The 21,434-nt window shown below is 53.5% G+C and overlaps 1 protein-coding gene across 3 annotated transcripts in view; it reads left to right on the top strand.

Annotated features, from left to right (window-relative positions):
- CFAP65 (cilia and flagella associated protein 65) overlaps positions 1-9,512 on the top strand; it is a 30,650-nt gene extending 21,138 nt beyond the window's left edge. For 2 of the 3 annotated variants that reach the window (XM_065070735.1, XM_021290639.2), the window contains exons 23-33: positions 638-829; positions 1,508-1,666; positions 2,971-3,114; positions 3,558-3,674; positions 4,283-4,420; positions 4,996-5,061; positions 5,916-6,130; positions 6,506-6,655; positions 7,175-7,459; positions 8,123-8,260; positions 8,943-9,512. In XM_065070735.1, coding sequence (XP_064926807.1) covers positions 638-829; positions 1,508-1,666; positions 2,971-3,114; positions 3,558-3,674; positions 4,283-4,420; positions 4,996-5,061; positions 5,916-6,130; positions 6,506-6,655; positions 7,175-7,459; positions 8,123-8,260; positions 8,943-8,979 — 1,641 coding nt within the window. In that variant the 3' untranslated portion in view covers positions 8,980-9,512. The remainder of the gene's footprint in view (positions 1-637; positions 830-1,507; positions 1,667-2,970; positions 3,115-3,557; positions 3,675-4,282; positions 4,421-4,995; positions 5,062-5,915; positions 6,131-6,505; positions 6,656-7,174; positions 7,460-8,122; positions 8,261-8,942) is intronic. The other variant, XM_065070736.1, reaches the window with a different exon arrangement.
- The last annotated feature ends 11,922 nt before the right edge of the window (positions 9,513-21,434 follow it).

The following is a 21,434-nucleotide window of genomic DNA, read 5'->3' as shown; positions in this document are numbered from 1 at the left end:
GGCAGAGCCTGGAAATGGCTGCTGGGATGGCAGCAGGGACAGTACCTCTCACCAGCTCCAGTTTGACAAGATTTGGCATTTACTCTAGCCAGAATGCTTATGTGGTGTGTTGGGCTGTTCCGCTATTCTCTTGCATGGGATCCCAGTGAAGACTTGTGTGGCTGCTCCAGGCACTCTGAACATAAATCCTAATTAGTGTTTTAGTAAATTAATTAAACTTCCTTAAACACTTATTCAGCAAAAATGGTGGCTTTGATTCTATTCTGCCTAATTTACTTGGGAAATGAAAAAGTTGAATTAATTTAAGATCACTTTAATACAAGTGGTTTTGCATTTGAAGTAATCTGCTTTAGAGTGATCCCTTTAGCTAATTTGTATTAATTTTCTCCCAGACTGAATTTGCAGGGCACCACTTAGAGAGGCCCTCTAGTTATCAATGTACATATGTGGTGATAAACCCTCAGCACAGTCTCCTACCAAGCCTCAGTGTTAAATCCTGACACTATGAGGTCTCCTCGTTCTTAGGAGACAAGCTGCCTAATTAATTATTAATGCTTATCAGACTCCTCTGGGGAAGTGTTAACTAGTTTAACTTGTGCATGGTGTAATAAGCGCTGCTCTCTCTGACTCACTTCAGATTTATGAACTCTACAATGGCGGCTCCATGCCTGTGATGTTTGAAGTTCAGCTGGACAACATTGTGAGGATCCAGGAGGAGAATTTTCAGCATCCTGTGTTTGTCTGTCTAACTCCTAGAGGAGAAATCCTCCCTGGCACCACAGGCCACGTTGAGTGGATCTTCTCACCGCTGGAAGCCAGAATGTACTCGGTAGGACCCTCTCCTCATAACTGCCAGAAACAGGGCTTTTTTTCTGTTGTTGTGTGCCTAAAATTCTTTAGATCTCTTATTGATGGTTGATCCATGTCATGCTACAGCTGAATTGAGCTCTGTTCCTCCAAGAAGCAAAGTCTCGAGAGCAAATGAGTGGCTGGTCTGGCCAGGAAATGCAGCAGATAAATTATCTCATAAATTTGTTCTTCCAAAAGAACACTTTTTTTTTCCCACAACCAGAGTAATCCCAATATGTATTTCTCAAGAATCAATGACCAGGGATATAAACAGATTTTTTGGATCATTGTTGGTCTCCAATAACTCCCACCAACAACACTGATTTGTACTCTGCTGTAGCCCCCTGGAAACAGCCATTCCAAAGACCTCTGTCCTAGTCTGCAGCAGGCAGGGCCAGAGCTGGAGCACTGCTTATTGCCCCACTCTATGGTAGGCGCACAGATAGATAAACTGAATTGTAAAACTTCAGCTTTTGTTCCAAGAGGGAGTCCCTGCTCATGCAGTAACTGGCTCATTGACTCCTTAACCAACTTTCCTGGATTAGCAGGGAAAGTTAAGGCCTGGAAAAGCAAAAGAGATGATTTCTCATCACTCATGCATGTAGTGTATTTCCCAAATATAAGTCTGGACTTAATACTATTATCTTGTCCAAGGCAGGTTGATGTTCCCATCCACATCCTTGGGGGTGAATCAGACGTGATCACCTTCCAGGGAGTAGGCTACGATCCACATACCGTAGCAGATACTGCCACATCCAGCAAAGCTTTGTCTCCTTCAGACTTTCCAAGCTCTACCAAGCTAACTGTGCCTGGGCAGGTAAGTCCAGGTATGCTGATATGAACAATATGATTAGCCCAAAAACGTATAAGAGAGACTAAAATATAGAAGTGGCCCCATCTGGCAGTAGCTGGTGTTGCAGGGAAGTTTATTGTTACGAGGCAGAGCAAAATATGTCCCTTCCAGCAGATCATCTGGAGCCCAACTCATAAAAGCAGTTGTTCTGAAAGATGCCTTTCTTCCAGTGTGCTGTTTCCACTGCCATTAGAAACAAAAATGTTTTAGGGTTTGTTCATTTTCTGATTTTTCTATTAAAAGGTGCCCTCTATCCCAGATAACTTTATTTGCAGCTAAAATACCTTCTCTTTGGTAATTCATTCAGAAAAATTCTCCTGACATACCCTGTGAGGGCTTGGCTGCCTCCTTTTCACAGCCAAACTCAGAAGACGCATAACCTGGCCTCAGACTGCAGAATGGTTACTAATTGAGGCACATCCCAAGCATTGCACTTGTTTGACCCGTCATTGGCACAGCAGGAGCTGGTTTGGCCTGACTAGAGCTGGACTGCCAGCCTGGACAGTCTGTTGTTAAACTTGGCCACAGATCCCAGTATAGAGAGTCAGCATTAAGCAGCATCAGCAGAGGCATACTCCAACCAGGTAAGGGATTAATCCTGTGTGATATTAGCATCTGTACTTTGGAGCTCAGCCACAGCTACATGTGCTCTTTATCTTCCAGCTGGGCAATTGCATTCCTGGCTGAAGCAAAGAGAAGGTGATTAAAAATCTGTCTCAGACTGCCAACCAACTTGCCATTCCACAAGGCTCTGTTGCTTGTAACTAGGAGTCATTAGCTTCTGTAATGACCAGTGTAATTCATTAGAGTTTGTGCTGTGCCTGGAGAATGGGATAGATTGGTAGCGTACCAAGGTGCACTTTCCCAAAACTTGTATTTAGGCTAACGAGGATTTTGCACAAGACTACACCTCACGTGTTTGCCACCTGAAATGGGAAAAGGCCTGGACTGCAAGTGCTGCAGAGAGAATCTTGATGCTACTGGTGCTCTGTGCTCCTGAGATCTTCTCCTGCTCCAGCACCAGCATTACGTCCTAGTCATTTCTCACTCAATTCCACTGCAGCAGGGCTGTCTTCTTCCTGCAAAGACTCATTGTAGCTGAAGCAAAAATTAGAGAAATATAACACTCCCTCAAGTTGTTATGGTAAAGGTAACTGGCTAATATTATCTGTGAATTGCTGGATAACCCGGGGGGCTGTCTTTCTCCTATGGCCACATCCCATCATTCTTCACTGCTGTTCCTCCTGGTTTCACCTTGTTTCTGGCAGGCAGTTACCTTGTCACACCAGAGGATTTGCCTTGGAAATATCCCAGACTGCAGCAAAGCCAGTCGACTTGTCTTTCTCAACAGTATCTTGGAGAGTAAGGCTGTGGTGTTTGCCTGGCAGATAAGCACCTGTAAAGACAAGAGGGTGAGTCTTTCCTTCTCTTTACAGTCTTCTTGTCCATCTCTGTTGTGCTGCAGAAGAACTTTCCACTACATTTGTAACCAAACAATCAGAAACAATCCTAGGGACTTGCCTTTTTTAGTAGCTGATGAAAGGAAAGGGCAGAGAAAAGTGAAAGCAAGGGTTAGGATGGGGGGTAGGAAAAACAGGAATTCAGAAGGGGAATCTGAAGACTTCGGTGAGGATACATGAACCTGGAACTACAGGATGCAATAATGAACCTCAGGATACTGCCTGCCAGCAAAGTCAGTGGTTATTCTTTGAATATATCAGCTGTATCTCTCTCATGCCACATACCTCTGAGAAAGGGAAGGAATTCCTGCAATCCTGTGTTTCCTGCAAAGAGAAGGCACATAGTAAGGTCCCAGGATAGTGAAACAGCTCCTCTGTGGCTTTTTCTTTCCCAGGTGTTGCAGATTACTCCAGAGTCAGGGATTGTGCAGCCTGGAGAGACCATCCCCTGCTTTGTCACCCTGCAACCTTCAGGGAGTGCTTCTTCCTACAGCATAGATGTGGTGTGTGAGGTGAGACCCAAGAGGTACCTGTGTATTGCCACCACCTGGGCATGTCCTGCAGTTTCCAGATGGCTGGCCACAGCGGTCAGGTACCTGCCGCTTCCAGCTGAAGGAATCCTTCTCTGCTCCATTATGGTGGCCAACACTTCTCATTCCTGAAGACACTGAGCTTCACCTCTCCTGGTGCTTTAAGTGTCTGTCTGTGTGGCTCACTGGACAAGGTGTAACTGTGCAACACATGGCTTTGTGAGTTGAACCCAGCTGCCAGAAGTTATTATTTGAATGGGAGAGGCTTTCAGTGGATGTCAGAGACTTAAGTAGCTGTAAAAAGCAAGTCTTGCTTCTTTAATACTAGTCAGGGCACAGACTTGCAGAAAATGTCCCTTTGGACACTTTCCAGGTGTTCTTTGGCAGGAGGTTGTGTCTTCTCTCTATAAGTCATATACTAGCACTGTTCTCTCCCATTCCTGCCCCTGGAAGTTGTGGAGAGGGAGTGGACCCTGGCTGGGACCTCCTGGAAGGGAGGAATAGGTGACAGGCATGGACCTGAGCCAGAGGCTGTGTTATTTACAGCTCCTTTCTAGCCCTGCTCCCTCCAGTCATGGTTTGCTTCATAGATACACATCCAGGAGTCCCTGGTGCAGTATGAGAGGGAACTGCAGGAGTGGGAAAGGGAGAAGGAACGTCAGGCTGTGGAATTCACCATCACAGAGAAGGACCTTGGGACTAAGAAAAAGCCAAAGTCACCCGCCGTGGTAAGTGCTGCCAGAACTTTACACCAGCTTAACTCAGAAAGAGCAGTAGGGTGTCAACAAAATATGTTCTTTAAGAAAATGTAGGCAAGTGATAAGAGGACATGAGGCTCTGATCTTCTCAAGGTCTCATAGCTGGTCTATGGATAGTGGAAAATGTGATCTTGGTTTCTAGCCAAGGATCCTCTTGTACTGTCTTCAGTGCTGAGAAAGGGAATAGCAGGTGGGAAACATGGAATTAAAATTACTTTTCTGATCACCTTACAAACCGTGAATTAGCTAACAATCATCTGAAATTTGGAAGTGCTTGAGAAGCCTTATGAACAAAAAAAAACACTGGCTCTGGAAACAGATGGTTGTCTTTTTAACTGTGAATAAACACTGGGGAGAAATGTGTAATTAATATTAAGAATGTGGCTCAAGTGAAGAATGGGAGGATGAGATCATGGACTCTCAGCTAAGGCAAAGTAAAACAAAATCCTGGAGTCTTGTCCTGCTCTATACTTTCCTACAGTCTGATTTCTCTTCCTTGTTTTTAGACTTTTTTAGACTTCTTTCTCTTCTTTTTGTTTTTTTAGAGGTCATCAGTTTCTGCTGAGACAGAAAATCTCCTGGGATCCTCAGCTGTGATCAGGAAATACAAGGTAAGTCAAGCCTGTCTCACCCACAGTAGAATCAAACTGACTGCTTTAGAAAAGAGGCAGATGCTGGATATCACAGCGTGGGAGCCTGGACAGGGACCACAGCAGGATTTGTAGCTTCAAGGCTTGGGGATACAGACTGTTTGGAGGAGCCAGAAGAATCAGGCTGTCTGGCTGTGTCCCATGGGCAGTAACTTTCCAGCTGAGGTGAATGGGAAGCAAAATTGGAACCAAATATACACCCGTGACTGGGAAAAGGGGGAAAGGTTTCAAATAAGCAGAAAAGATGCATCTGGGCAAGGTAGTCGGTACCTGGACGGGTTTCATGCTGGGACCTCAACGGAACATGTGCCACAATGGAAAGTGGCAGGACCCTGGCGTGATGTGGTGCAGACTTTGCCCTTGCTGCTAGAACATCTGTGCTCTGTGCCTTGGCAGAAGCTGCAGGCAGGAACTGCCTTGATTTAAGCATGCAATAAGCTTTAAAGCTCAATTTGCTAGGTTAATCTCTGTTCCCCCTCAAGTTTGGACATGTGCACTGCTGGAAAAGACAACTTTTCCAGCAGTGGTGGCAAGTTGTGAGACAAGGTCCTAGCAAATACTCTCCTGGGGAGACCCTGAAACCCTGCTGACAGTCAGGGCTGGCACATGAGTTAGTGGGGAGGAAGCAGACCCAATTTCCAGCATGGACGCTCATGCCTGATAGCAGCACTGCAGTGCCCAGATCATTTTGACACTGTCTCCAGTCCAGGATCTGGTGGCTCTGGCTGCTACACATTCCAGCTCTCATGCCTGTGCTCACACCTACACCAGCCAAAGGAGCGACTAAGTACCTGTCATTTCTTTCTCTCCAACAGACATTACCCCCTATTACAAACCACCCTATGCCCAATCTGCCAGCTGGACACCTTCAGAGGAGGCTGCTGTTGGGCAAAGAAGCCAGCAGGGTGTGGGTCAAACCAGAGCCTCCCAAGCCCATTCTCTTACACCTTGGTGTGACCGCCAGGTCTTACTCTGTTGAGGATTTCTTCAGCAACTTCACCTCAGAGTTCCCCAAATATTTCTTGTCCCGGTAAGAGATCCAGCTTTTTGGATTGGCATCTTCATCTGAGCCAGGACTGCCCACACTGTGATATGCACTGAACTTGGAGCTTTGCTCTGCTCCTCACCAGTGTCTCAGTCTTAGGCAAGAAGTGCTTTGCTTTACCCAGCATTAGCTGGCATGGCCTGTTTCTCTCCCTTCCTCAAAAGGGGGATACTGTCAGAGGTCAGTGCTCCTCTCTTACAGTGTCCCTGCTGCTGTCACAAATACAGCAGCTCCTACTCCTCCTCTGGTTCCCTGCACTGTTCCTGCTTCCCTGTAGTTCTGCTGCTCAGCCAGGGGGATGCAGGTCTTTGGTAGTTCCGTTCAGTAGTGCTGCCTCTGATGGGACAATTTTTTTCCCAGCCCTTTCAGTGACCAGCCCTTGGAGAGAAAGTTTGTGGATGTGAGTTGGGACAGAGACAGGATGGACATGGACCCCGAATGGCTGTCCCTGGCTGCTGCTTCCAAACAGGAGTTGCAAATAGTGACTGACATACTCACAGGTGTCATGAGGTGTGTGTCCCTTCGCTCTCACCCAGTTTGGAGCCCCTGTTCTCCAGGGGAGTGTGTGCAGCATGGCCAGCCCTCTGCTCATCCCAGAGGAATCTGTACACTCCTGCTGCACCAGAATGTGGGATCCAGCCTGCTGAAGGCTGCCCTGGGGACTACGAGCTCAGGAGTCACAGTGTGACAATCAAAGGCAGGATCTTGCTCCCCAGCTAGTGAATGGTGTCACTGCCCAGGGACCAGGGCACTCTGCCTGGCATCATATTGGGAACATGCCACGTTGGGATTCACCTGTTTAATTTGTCAGCTTCAGAGATGAAAAGAAGCAGTGCTGGGGAGCCAAAGGTAGTTTCCTTAGCTCAAGCCATCTTGCTGCTTCCCTTAGGCTTAGAAATCAAGAAGGGACAGACTAAACACTGACATCAGTCAGGGTTTTCCTCTGATTTGTACTGTCTTGTAGAGATCCTCTGGGGTCAAACTGATATCTTATTTGCTGGGATTCATCCCTTATTTTCCTCCTCCCAGAGGCGTCTTGGAGAACACACAGTTCCACGATGCAGTGAGAAGAAGTCTGGATGAGCCCATTCCATATTTCTCCCAGTTCCGGTGTGTAGAATCAGCAGAGCTCCAGGACAGGAGACAGTGCCCCATGGTCCTCTCCATGGCCTCTGCTTCGCCAGATCTTTACCCTGATGAGGGTGGAGAGGGGAAAGAAATGAGTCAGGAAACCTCTCCCAGCAACGATTTGCTGGAGTCTTGGGACATCTTTCACCACAAGCAGTTGAGGGAGCAGAAGGAGATGATGAGCAGGTAAGGAAGAGCTCACACATAAAAGGCAAGGGCTGCACAAGCAGGAGAGCCATGATAGCACACTGCCTGGCCAGAAACTCATTTCTGTGGCATTTCTGCTGGGGCGTTCTGTGTGCTGTGGGTGGAAATTGATGCCACCTAGCCACCCTCTCCAAAGCACAGTTTGTGAACAGTTCAGGTTTGGTGTGTGTTAGGGTTGAGCCATGGGCAATGCCAGCATGCTGATAGTGAGTGAAATTTGCCTTATGCTTGAGCATTCACGGCCATATTAGACATTAGAGTGCACGTATGCTTACCTTATCTTACCTCTTATTTTCACTGCAGTATTTCATCACCTTGCACTTGCTGTGGCTACTCCGTTGTACACTGCTACAGGCCACAAGTGTATGCACAAACGCTAACCACAGCACAGCTTGGAGAGAAACCAGTAACACCAGAGTCACACAGCTCTGTCCAAGGCCAGGGCCTGATGCCAGCTGGTGACAGTTCTGGGAGAAGGGTCAGCACCCCATTGCTCGAGACTTTGGTTCATTGGCCTTGGTGTGTAGGAAACAATGTGTGCTCCACTGCTGTGCCTGATGTGTCACAGGAAGAGTAACAGCAAGCAGTCTGCCTTATCTGTGTTCTGATAGATGTCCTCTGCCTGTACTTTTGCCCCTCCAGGCATCCAGCCTTTGGGAACCTGGCAGAGTTGGTGCTGGAAAACACACTGCAGAATATCCTGATTGAAGCCAGCCGTGGGGAGGTGGTGCTGACAGCCCGGCCCAGGGTCATTGCTCTACCGCCCAGCCCTTCCCAAAGGTAGCAGAGTATATCTGTGCTGTAGCGGGGGACAGGACCTGTCCTCAATATGTTAGGCTGAAGCACAGCCTGTTTTCTAAGCCACGTGGATTAATTGGAACACTGCCTATCAATGCCAAGGTTGCCTGTGCAAAAGGGAAAACCTACTCCCAAAGCCTCTGTCCCTTCTTGGCTTGTCTTGAGCCACAGAACAGAGGTGGGAACACTACAGACTTTCTGTGGACCCCAGACCACCATGCAGTGCTGGGGCAGGGCCCTGTGAGTAAGGGGCTGGCCTGAGGTGCTGGAGAGCCCAGCACAAGGAGGGTCTCTTGGGAAAAGGGGTCAGGTAGCAGGCAGCACAGCCCCCTGATGGCAGAAAGGAGGCAAAGCTTTCATAGTCCAAGGCTAGCAGTGTGGGATCTAGTTAGGTTGGGGGAATGGCCACCAGTGGGGAGGCAGATTTGGGACTGAGGGCAAAGCATGAGGATTTGCCACAGCTTGAGGAGAGGTGCAGGGAGATGAGATTGAGGGAGGATGGGAGAGGGTTGTTGTATAGAGATGTCATCTCCAGAGCTGCAGGAATCTTGTCTAGTTAGACAATGGGTGCTCCTTGTGATCCCTCGGGAAGGGATGATTACCTGGGGGGAGGCGGCCACAAGGTGCACTCTCCCCACCCCAAAAGTAATCTCTTCTTCTTCAGAATCACCAGCCCAGCATGCCCACCCTCAAGGGCATAGCTGCTGGGCACTGTGCTGCTTGAGGTCTTCGAGCGCATAAACTCTCTCCACTTTTCATCGCATCTCTGTGATGTCCAGAGCAACTCTGATCCTCCCACACCATGATCTGAGCTCAGCATGCTGGCTGCTCCTGAGGGGATATGTCCTGATTATGTCTTATGTCAAAAGCTCCAATTTTAATCCTGTGGAAACTCCACAGCAGAGTCCATGAGGTCTCTCCTCTCTGTGGCTGGTCACCTCATCAGAGAAGAACCTCCCTGTGCTACAGGGAACACATGGATAACCTCTGTGGCTGTTCCCACTGCCTCCTGCCTGTACCAGCTGGGAGAGGAGTGGAATCTGCTTTGAAATGTAGCTGAGGAAGGACTGACAGCTGAGCACTGAGGTGCTGAGCCCCTGCTGACAGCAGTAGGACACAGGTACTGAATCTTCCTCCCCTTCTTCCTGCAGTGACCCAGCCGGAGAGCAGCTGCAACACTGTAGCACACTCAGCAGCCCAATAAAACCAGCTTCGACTCTGGGCACATAGACAACTGCTGTGTAACATATGTAATCCATGCATCTGGGTTTGGGAGCACCCTGGACAGGCTCTCTCCTCTTCAAACAGCCTGACTGTCACCTGGGGAAGGGGATGCCTTGGCCTGGCACAGGGGGCCAGGAGGCTGTCACTGTGCAGGTGCCGGGTTTGTCACAGCCGGGAGGTGGCAGTATCAGTTGTGAGAAGTGCCAGGTGCCAGCGTGGAGCTGGTGCTGGGCAGCAGCTGCCTGCACCCTGGCAGAGCCTGCAGGCTGACCGTGCCAAACAGCAGGGCTGGCTTTGCAGCATCTCTCATCTTCTGCAGCCATGCTAAGGGTTCTGCTATGCAGGGGTCACTCAGCCCTGGTGGGGATGCAGCTGGTGTCCCCCTCCAAATCCTCCTGTCCTGTGTTCCCAGTGTCAGCGCCCAAACAAGACCAGAACTGTACCTTCTCCCCTTGCAGCTCCAGAGAAAACCATGCATGAGGAGCTGCAGAGGGCTTTTGCCCTGCTCAGCAAAGTGCAGATGCCTGCTGTGCCTGGGGGTGCTGCAGCTCAGCCAGCAATAGACAACGCTCCACTCTGTGCAGGAGCCCTGCGTGTCTAACCATTACTAAGCCCCAGGGCTGAGCTGTTCCTGTTGTCAGAGATAGAGCAAAGGTACTGCCAGCCCCTGAGCAAAGCCTAGGTGCCTGGGGCCTTCACACATGTCCTGGATCCTCTTCATGAGAAGTACAGACCCTCTCCTCCCTCCCCAATGCTCTAAGTGCCAGGTCTCCTACATCACAGCAGCTTTTCTTTTTCTGGGCTTTTGCTGGTGCTGAACAAGTGATGGGGTACCACTGCCTTCCTCCTCAGCTCAAGGCAGCCACAGGGCCTGGCTGTTCAGTCCAGTTGGGATGACTCTGCCTGGTCCAGGCTCGTTACTAGGATTTGCTCACTACAGATGCTCTGTAGTCCTGTGACAGCCTTCCTGAATGGGTAACACAGGTAGGAGCAGGAGACTCTGCATTGTTCTAGAGCAAGTTTAATCCAGCTGCCTGCAGGAACATGGGGCAGCCTGGAGCAGTAGAGACAGGGCCAGTATGTTTGTCCATCCTCAGATCTGCTGCATGATTTGATGATCTCTGTACTGCATCACCTTTAAGTCCTCTGCCTTATGGGACAGATGGGTCAAAATGGGAATTGCTGTATGTTGGTCTGGTGTGACACCCAAGAGCAAATGGATAGAGCCTGAGTGCAAACACATATGCAGGGAATTATATTTTTGTCACTAAAGCTCCTATCCTCCCCACTCTCCCATGCTGAACGCAACCTGGATCTGGAGGACATGGAACTCAAATTGTGCTTGCCTGTTGGAGCACTATCAGAGGTAAATTCACTTTTCTGATTAATGTCTCTCTAGGAGGAGAAAGCCCTGAGACAGTGCCTTCAGCAATGGGTGAGTCAGGAACAAGAGGTCTGAGAGCTACTTACACATCTGAAAGAGAAATCTTTCTTTCCTCACCTCTTTGCAAGGGGTGTGAGATGGTGATGTCACCCCAGTTCCAGGTCTACTCTGGTGCCTGTCAACCAGAACCACTCAGCGTGCACTGAGAAAAGCCATGAGGAGCTGTCACACACTTTTCTTCTTTTATCCTCGTCCTAAGTCAAAAATACACCAGGGACAGCCCTTTTACGATGTTGGGGAAATTCCTGCTCCCTCTTCTCAAACGGGAAATTAGACTCAGGCCCTGGTTTTGGAGAACACTTGGATGTGTGACCAAGCCACGCTGCTGTCCCTTTGGCAAAGGGAGTGGGAGGCAGCAGCACCCCTAGCAGAGCAGAGCGGGGAGACTACAGCAATGTGCCCGCAGGGGGTTCAGTGCTCCCCTGCTGCTCCTCCCCGCACTCGGATCTTGGGGGCAAGGATGAAGGGTGGGCAGAGATGGGCAGTACTGAAATGGAAGACTTCTTCTTTAGCAAGAGGCTTTGTTGCTACCTGCTGCCAAGGGTGAAGGCAGCGAACCATGGGTCTATAGCAGAGCCAGACCCACAGGGCTGCTCCCAGAAGAGGGGAGAAGCCCTGTCACTGCTAACCATGTTTGGAGCTCAGACAAGAAGAAGTTTGAAGAGCTTTTTGTATTGGCTTCCAGGGCTGGATCTGGCCCCTGACCCAACACCAGCCACGTTTCTAATGCACATCTCTCTGATGAAGATATTGTAGATACAGGTCCTGCTCGCTCCCACTGGTGTTCGGGTGGTGAAGTGGTGCGCCCATTGGGCTGGGCTTGGTGGCCAGGCTGGCCAGGACAGGTATATGGGAAGCATGAGGATGACTGAGTGTGATCTTGGCAAGCGAATGGGGCTTCTCGTGCTGCTTATCACGACTGCTCAGTCATCAGGCAGTTAATGCAACACACAAGAGGCCTTCTCTTCTTGTCTGTTAGTCCAGCTCCTAGGGAGGGGTGAAATGGCCTTGGGGCAGGTGAGCAACAGAAGCTATCCTGAATCCCATTAAAACATTTAACACCTGCTGAATCGTGCCATTGTCTGGGAGATAAAGGGAAGGGAACAAAGCTGCTCTCGATCTTCCCTGCCGGGGTGTCTGGAAGGCTCTGCTGTCCCACTGCAGCTGGGGAACCTGAATCCTCTGCAGAGACCCATTGGTGTGGCTGTGTCCATATGGGAAGGTGACAGTGTTAGGGGAGAGCCCCTGGGTTCTCTGTTGCTGGTGTGCACAGTCCCTGGCCGGAATCAGCCCCTTCTTTCCCCCCAATATTAAGTATTAGGTAGGAACATAGAAAGGTCCTGCCCTGACTAGCCTGCAGTGTCTGCACAGGCAGGGCAAAGTCTGGAGAGCAAAAACGTGAAGGTGAACCTCGCAAAACCCTTGGCAGAGATGGGCAGAGACTTTTCACCCCTGGCCTCCCAGGTCTGAGATACCAGGCTTTGCTGGCTCAGCTACGTTGCTTTGGAATTTTTCAGTCCATGCTCAGGTCAGGCCAGGGCACAGCAGTGGCTCCTGAGGAACAGGAGAGGTGCTCTGATGTGAGGCAGTGCAACTCCTTGGCTGCTGCGAGAGGAGGCTGAGGCTGCCTCTGCTGGGGTCAGCCCTCTCAAGGGCATGTGCAGGGGCTTGGTCCCAGTGCTGCCTGCCTGCTGGGGAAGGGCACTCTCTGGTAGATGCTGTCCTGGAGATGCTGTGGCCAGGACAAGTGGAAGATGTTCTCCAGGATGGCTGTCCAGTGCAGGGCACTCTGCAAGCTCAAAGGACCCGCTTTTCTCTTTGCTGTTGTTTGGTGCATGGTGGGGCCCTGCCCTTGCAGGTGAGAGGCTGGGATGAAGGAGCATTTCTGGCAGAGCACATAGTGCTGTCTTGGAGATGTCTACTACAGCTACAGAAGCAATGGTGTGGTGTCTGGGGGCTTTCTGGCTTCTCCAGGAAGGGGGGAAGCAGCCAGGCATCCTACGCCAGGAGCTTCTGCTTCGCTCTGCTAGTGTGCGGCCTCACAGGGAGAGGTGAGAGTCCTCCCAGCACAGCTCCCATACAGCGGGAGAATTGGGCAAGCCCAAGCATCAGGGCCTGTGTAGTGCCAAAAGGAGAGCGAACATCACATGTCCTCTTAGCACCACCAACCCAGGGCACCAGTGATTCTGTATTTCCTTTGTTGGCAAAACTGCTGGAGAAGAGGATCAGGATGACTGAGGCCAGCAGTTTGCCATCATTCCAGCTCATCCCTGTCCCAGGCTCTGTTGCAGAGACAGCAGCAGGTAGGATGGATGGAGCCTACCTTTCAAAATCCTGGCTCTGAGAGGGACAAGTCTCTGAGGAAGAATAGTTGAGTGGCAATGGCTGACAAGTATCTGCAACCATCCACTTACATTTGGGAATCCACTGCAAGCACGCTCCAGCTCTGAATAGGATAACAGTGGCAGTTTCTAACACATACCCACGACTAGGATATCTGCAGGTGTCCACTGTGGGGTTAAAACAGCGTTTCCCTCTTCCCCACCTGCAAATGCACCCATCTACACAAACAAACACACCAGTGCACTTGCACAAAGGAGCTTCTCCTGCCACCACAGCTGCACTTCATGCTCTGTTATCCAGGGAACTGTGGGTGCCAGAGTAACCCAGAGAGTTAGCCCAGCTCCTGCTGGCTCGAGCTACAATCAGCTGAGGACTGTCAGGGCTGATTAGTGTGGCTGGGTGCTACAGGAGTATGTAATAACTTCTTCTGGCCCCCATGGGCTCTGCACTCTGCTGCCAGAGCTGGGACAGGACTGTCTGCACCAGTTATCCCACTGGAAAGTGACAGAGCTGGGATGCAGGAGGGTGGTGTGAATCTGGGATGCAGTGACCCCGGGATGCAGTGACCCCACAAAGGGCATGTGCACATGAAGTGAAACGCATCCTATTCTTGCAGCTGCCTTGGGAGAGCTGACTCCTGGCCCAGGAAGCTGAGCTGGAAATGGTCCCAAAGAGAGCGAGCAGAGGTGCTTTTGTGGAGCTCTGCTTTGCTACCTGGCTCAGATGTCTGTGCACTCCTGTCAAGTGTGCATTACTTTGGTGTGCCCATGGGGTCTTCAGCACAAGTGGAGGAATTGTGTGGGGGCAAGGGGGTCCTTGCTATCACTGGCACTCGGTGTCAGGCTGCTCAGGATAGGCAGTAGCTTTGTTTTCCAGCCCTGGGATCTTACAGTTCCCTCATCTTTCAGAAGCACAAAGTGTTGCAAGCAAGCAGCCCCCACCTTAGGGCTGCCCAGGTGGGTACCCCCACACCTGCCTCCCCTGGGCCATCACTCTCCCCTCACCTCCAGCTGCAAAGTGAGCCAGGCAGGTGGGTGGAAAAGTGACAGCTGGTGTTGTTCCAGTGCAGGTTAATGAATGTCTCCTCCTCTCCCCCCCCACCTCCTCCTCCTCCTCCCCACTGCCCGCCCTAGCACCCAGGCTCCTGGCTCCTATCAGCTCATCAGGCTCCCATTAACAAAGGCAGCCCTGGAGAGTTTGCATAGAGACCTGCTCTGCCTCTAATCTAGGTGGGCTAATCGCCTCCCTTGCCCAGCCTGCCTTCCCTGGGTCAATATTTGCTCTGAGCAAACACAGAGCTGTGACAGGTGTGCTGGGGAGAAGGCTCCCTGCCGCCAGCCCAGCCCTCTCGCCTGTCTCTGCTCAGTCACATCTCTCCGGCCCCCCGATCACCGGCCAGCCAGCGCTATTTTTATCAGAGCTATAAAAGCCCCATCCAGCCGGCGTCACCCTCATTTTCTGCTCGTGAGCCAGCAAGAGAAGGTGAAGCCACTCACCTGCCAGCTGCCAGCGTGTCACCAGAGCCAGGTGAGGTGCCATAGCCCAGCACACCTGGGCTGGGGTCCTGCCTGCACAGGTGGGAGCTGGGTGCTGGGTATGGGGGACATCCTGAAGGCTCCCCTGGGACAGACACTTGGAGCCCGGTGGCACCTCCAGACTCTCGGGAGGGAAAGGGTTGGGCTCAGGGGACACTGTCCTGGCTGTCCCCTTCCCTTAACTCTTCCTTTCTCTCTCACCTCCTTTCTCACTTTTACGATCCTTTCTGTTCCCCTCCCCTTCTTCATTTACTTTCTTCCTTTCTTCCCCTTTCTTCTTTTCCTATTTTCTCACCCTCCCTCCCCACCTAGCTGTGCCAGTTTAACCCGCCCCTGCTCTGTTTGGCTTTCCCAGGCAGCAGGTGTCAAGCGTCCAACCTTCCGGACTTTACCCCGGAGGAGCTGGTTTGGAGCAGCAGGTGCAGGAAAGACATTGGCACCTGGCCTGAAGGGACCTGACTGTGGAGGAAGGATGGGGAAGGGGCTGCTGGCAGCCCATGGCAGAGTAACCTTCCAGCCCACGCCATCCGAGCCTGGAGCAACTCTGCACTTGCCTGGCGTCGAGCCCCACGTGCAAGACCTGACCTGAACGTTTTGTTCGTTCGGCTCGCGTTAGGCAGGTCCAGCCCATCTGCAAGCGTGCGGCTGGTGCACACATGTGCCACACCGCTCGCACACCGCTGCAGTGTGTCCCATGCGCCTGTGACCTGCAGCCACACAGGGAGTGTGCGCTTGCTTGCATATCGCGCAGGACAGCCAAGCTGGTGTGCAGCAAGTGCGCCAGGATGAGCACACAGCCCGCATGCAGAGCACACAAGGGATGCGTGCACAACACACGGTCTTCAACCAAACACACATGTGCAGTGTATGACCTGTGCGTGGCACACACATGAAGTGATGGACAGGCACTACGTACAGGTGATGCAATCCACACACAGCATGCACCAACACCATGGGACCTGCACATGCACAGGCCATTGGTACACTGTAACTTCTGACACACAGCTTTGCAAGCTGTGACAGGTAGGACCCATGACTCTGTGCCCATGGCATGGCAGGCACATGTAACATGCTAGGCACGCGCATCCCATCTGCATGGCTGCCTGCAGCAGCCTGATGGGGAAGGGCAGCCCAGCCCTTGCACCCCAGCAGTGCTGTGGAGCCAGGGCAGGCGCAGGAGCCCTGCAGTGCTGCCCTGCCCTGGCACAGTGCTGGCCCAAGGCGGAGCTCACCAGGCTCTGCCAAACACCCAGGTAGGTCTCAATGCTCTGCTGGCACCAAGGGAGCTTTAGCTGCTGACACAGAGCAGACAGTGGAGAAGACGGGCAGGAGCAGGCAGGGGGGAGCAGGGCAGAGGGTGGGGACGTGTCGCATCTTTTTCTGCACTCCTCTGCCCAGGTTCTCTCCCAGGACCTGCACTTCTCAGCCCTTCCAGTGTCCATCTGCCTGTGTATTGGGCTGCCCAGGGCAGGTGTTGGTTGCTGCTCACTCTGTGGGCCAGGTACCAGCACATGCTGGAGGCAAACCCTCTGCCTATGCTTGTTGTGGAAGCGTTTGGGGTTAGGATCTGGAAAGCCAGGGGGGCCTTTTCCAGCTCAGACCTGCCCACTGCCTGCCCTGTTCTCAAAATGCAGTGCAGTGCTTGATGTGGACTCCTGTCCCATTCTGTGTCCTGTCCCATCCCTGTCCCAACACAGTCAGTGCAGATACATTTAGAGTCCAGTGCTGCTCCTACTGCCATGGAGGCAACAGGGATTCCCAGAGAGCTAGGAGATAGGACAGTGATGGACCTGTTTTCCTCCTACCTTTGGGACGTTGTCTGTCCAAGTGCAAAATGCCCCATACCTGCATGCCTGGCCACATCAGCAGTTTCTCTGACAGCCCTGAGCATGCTCCTGCCCTGACATAGGGATGTCGCACCCAGGCACTCCCCAGCAGACACAGGCACTGAAAGCACAAGATTCAGCTCCAGCCCTGCTGTGCTCAGGGATGCTCAGAGTTTACAGGTACATCTAGAGCCCTGCCTGCAGCTTCCCTGCAAACACTGCAAAGGCTGAGTCCTGTCCTGCAGTGTGGATGGAGGAGAAGCTGGAGGTGAATGAGCCCAGGAGGGTGCCAAAGTACAGGATGGTTCCTGCTACTTTCCCTCACCCCCATCTGATCCATATGCAGGACAAGGCTCAGCCACCCCTGCCTTAGATCAGGAGAACCCTGCTCCCACCCTGGGGTGCCCCTGCAAGGGGTGGAGATAAGGCATCTCCTGGGCTCCCTGCCTGGGCAGAGGCTCAGGAAGTTTCCAAAAGGTGGTGTGGGAAAGCACCAAAATCAAAGAGTATCTCCAAGGGTGCTGAGCTCCCTGCGTCTCTTCAGAGCCAAATGTCTGTCCTAGCCCGGGAACAGCCACCACAAGCCTCTTTAGGTCGTGTCTCTGGGCTCTGTCTCCTGCCACCAAGGCTGGCAAAGTTCAAAAGCCAACAAAGCACAACACAGCCCCCAATATGCGTAACCCCCTGCAGCCACTCCACTCAGGCTGGGATCAGAGCGTGATCAGTAATGCTGAGCAAATCCAGACCCAGCTGCCCGTGCTGCTCCAGCTGCTGCACGTGCGTCCCCACAGGGGCAGAGCCCGGCGGAGATGGTATCTGGCACAGCCAGGCTGCGGAGGTGCTGCCTGGCTGCTTTGCTCCCTCAGCGGCTCCATGCACTGCTAGGCTGCCTTGTGCCCTGGGATGACCCACATTGCACCCTGTAGATAGCCCAGACGCTCCAGAAAAAGCATTTTTTCGTTTGTCAGGGTATCCAGGCAGTAGCTGGGGAACCAGACCCTGCGCTGGCAGCAGCAACAGGTCTGTGTGTAGGGCAGCATGTATGTATGTCCCCAGCAGAAGGGGACAGCCACAAGTAGCAGCACTAGAAATTGCCCCCCCTGCCATTTTCCCAGCCTGCTCGCCCTGTCCCAGCTCTGCCAGTCCAGTGGCACTGGGAAGTCATGACACCTTTCAAAGCTGGGGGTGGCTCTGGGATGCCACACGGCCCTATGGGCTGTGTTGGCTGGGGAATGGCCCTGTGGCAGGGTTAGCACCCATGGGTGAGCTGATCCCCAAGCTGGGCACGGCTGGGAACTTTAAACACCCATGTCAGAGGCAGCACCAGTGCCAGGGGCTGTGCCAGGCTGGCAAGGGATGAGGCACAGGAGGTGCTGCTCCCTGTGCTCTGCAGTGCTGCCTCCCCACTCCAAGGCCAGGCATGGCCATTTGCATGGTATTGGGAACCTGGGCTGGGGATTTGCATGGCACAGCTCTGCAGGGGAAGGATTTGCATGGGGAGGGCAGCGTGGAGGAGGAGCTCTGGGGAGACATCAGTGCCTGGGTCTGCATTTGCATATAGGTGTAGTTGCGTACAGGGGTGTGTGCATATTTGTATGCTTGTGCATTTGCATATAGGTGTTTGTGTGTGTGAACCTGTGTGCATGGCTGTACATGTGTGTGTTCCCCCCTTGGGCTGGGCAGGCAGTGCAGAGCTGGTGCATCTTGCTGCTGCATTGGCTGCCCTCTGTGTGCATGTGTGCCTGCATGCCTCCATGTGTGCTTCTCTGAGCCAAATGTGCACTGGCCATGTCCCTGCCACACTTGCTGCTCCATGTCCTGGTGTGTGTGCGCTGCACGAAGGTGTGGGCGTGAGCAGAGGTGAGAGCGGTTGCTGGCTGCCCGCAGGGTGTTGCCTGCAGGCTGCGTGTCCTGCCCAGCCCAAACAGGGTGTGCTGTCCCAGGGCAGGCACAGCCTTGCCGCAGGACATGGCAGAGGGAGCTGGTTGCCCTCTGCACCTCAGCACCCTGAGGGAACCAGCCCAGTGAGCTGCTGCTGCACACAGGCCTGTGTGGGCACCACAGGGGCTGAGCACCAGGCACACCAAGGTCCCAGCTGTCCCACACCCAGCCTGCTCACCATGGCTCTGTTGTGAATGGAGATGTCCAAGCTGAGCAGGGGCTCCCAGGCCCTGAAGGTCACTCTGTCCCAGCACTGCTGCAGGTACCCAGCCAGTTTGCACAAGGAGACTGAGGCTGCTTGTATCCCTGGGTGCTGCTGAGCACCCCTACTTGTCTCCAGCCCCCCAGCCTGTTCCTGGCCAAGGCAAGAACCAGGGCAAAGAGCATGAGAGATTGTCGCAGCTCTGTGCTGGTATCCTGCAGTCCCCATGCCAGGCTGTAGCTTCAGATACTGACCCCAGGTCCACCCCACACATTCCCCCCCACAACTTGACACCATGGGGAGAAGTAGCCTTCAGCCCAGCTGGCTCTGGGACAAGCTTATTACTATTTGGCAGGCAGGGTGGAGGGGAGAGGTGGGTCCCAGGCACGGAGGTGCTTCCTGCCATGGTGAAACCACCAGCAGATTCCTGGCTGTGGGGAGCATTGGGCACAGGGTAGGTACAGCCTGGCACCTTCCCACCTGCACCCACAGGCCACTGGGGTGAGGGGATGGGTTTTCCCATTGCCCCAGGAAAGGGGTCTGAACACCCATGAGCAAAGGGGGGGCCCTGCTGAAGAACTCCAGGTGCTTGGGGGAAAAACCCAGAGCTTGCGTTGGTCCTGCATTTCAGAATGTGTCAGCCCCATCGTCCCATGTGGCCTCGGCGGAAGGGGTGAGTGATGGGGCTCCCTTCTCCTGGGCCAACTGGTGGCCCCGTGAAGTGCGTAGGCAGCCTGCCCGTGGGATGGATGTTGAGCAAGGTGCCAGGGCTGTGGCTCCTGGCCCAGCTGCTGCTGGCTTCAGGAGCCCTGAGGCAGGATGTTCTGTTCTTGCTACAGTGCCTGGCTCAACCCCCGCCTGTGCTGCCTCCCCAGAGCTGCTGGAGGAGGGGAGCTGCTGCTGCCAGGCTTTTCATGTGCCTCCTGGACGAGCATCAGCCTGGCTCAGGGTACTACAGATGTTGCCAGCAGGGGAGTGACGGAGCGGTGGGATGGAGTGGGACCTTGGCAGCTCCTGGCTGTGGGGCTGCAGGAGCTGAGGAGGGGAGGTCCAAGGACCACCACTCCCCACCCCAGCCCTGTCCTTGCAACCTGCATCCCCATGGCAACACCCAGGGAGCTCTAGGTAAAGCTAGGACCCAGGAAGCTGTGCTCACCCTATGGTGCCCCTCCAAACATGATACGATGTACTGAAGGAGATGCACCTGCAACTGCATCTAGGGTGGGCTGGGTGTGGGGCTGGATACGCTCCCCCTGTCTCCGTCACCACTGCCCTTGGACTGGCATGCACTGGGCACTGTGAGGGGACCAGCAAGTTTCTCCAGGACACTGTAGATATGGGATGCCCTGAAGGTACCAGGCTGGGGTCATCTGAGGCAACAGGCAGGAGGCCACAGTGTCTGACACCAGTGGGATCCATTTCAGGTCAGGATCTGGACCCAAGAACCAGATACTAACTCTTCTGCCCTGGTGCCTGGCATCCCCATCTGGGCAGGGTATGACAGACAGGGACAACACCTGAGGCTGTAAGGGACGTGTCACCCTGGGGTCCTTTTTGGAGCAGCCTGGCTGCATTTTGTCCTGCTGTCAGTCCCATCCCTGGACTGAGCCAGCCTGGGGATGCGGCAGTTGCCACCTGCTCACATGCAGGCTGTAATCCACAGGCAGGAGGTGAGCAGCTGGCGGAGCCTCTCTGACCTTCAGGTGGGATTAGTCCCCATGGGAACATTGGGGAACAGGCAGGGGAGGCCATAGCTCCTCTGGCAGCTCCTGGGGATGGAGCAAGCCTGGCAGAGCTGAGGGGCTGAGCACACCCCCATGCCACTGGCCAGACAGCCAGAGGCCAGTGCCAGGCAGGGTCTGTGCGGGCCAGATCTTGGAGGGATGCCTGTGTCCCTGGGAGTATCCTTGTCTTGGTGGGTCTTTGTGGGTGCATCTCCAGAGCTGTGGGCATCACAGGGCCAAGTGGGCACCCATGGTCCCACAAGGAGGGTGTGAGCAGTGTGGCTGGGGCTGCCCAGGGTGGCAGGGGGCAGCGGTGGGCAGGTCTGGAGACCTGGTCCCAGTGGGGGTACTGATGGCTGGCTGAGGGCCAGGGGAGAGCAGGGCTGGGGAGAGGGGTGCTGTGTGGAAGACCACCTCAGCAGGCTGCTTGCAAGACCCAGCTGTGAGCGGGAACATGTGGGTACCCCTCGCACTGCAAGTGGTTGTGACCTCCACTATGTCCCTTCTTTTCTCTGACGGTTGGTGACAGTACCCAGAAACCAGTCAGCATCTTGGTCCCCAGTTGCCATCGGGGTTCCTCTGCCACTGCCTGCTCACCCTGAGGACCATCCTGCCCTGGGTGCAGCAGGAGCTGGGGCAGGGACCAGCCAGTCTCTGGCCTGGGGGAGTGTGAGGGCCTGGCACGTCTGCGAGCACGGAAGGGCTGGCAGCTGCAGTGTGCGTGTGTGCCTGTGTGGGAGCTAATCCCGGCAACATCTGCCAGGCTGTTTGTGATCCCCGGAGGTTCCGGCTGCGGGCTGGGGAAAACTGGGTGTGTGGGGGACACGTGCGTGTGGGGCGGCTGGTGTGTGCTGGGACTCCCTGTGCAAGGCAGTGCCTGTGCAATAAGGCTTCTGCAGCAGGTACGTGCCCACACA

Source organism: Columba livia, chromosome 7 (genome assembly GCF_036013475.1).
Source record: "Columba livia isolate bColLiv1 breed racing homer chromosome 7, bColLiv1.pat.W.v2, whole genome shotgun sequence".
In the NCBI taxonomy this organism is placed as follows: Eukaryota; Metazoa; Chordata; class Aves; order Columbiformes; family Columbidae; genus Columba; species Columba livia.
This window is presented reverse-complemented; position numbering and strand designations above follow the sequence as displayed.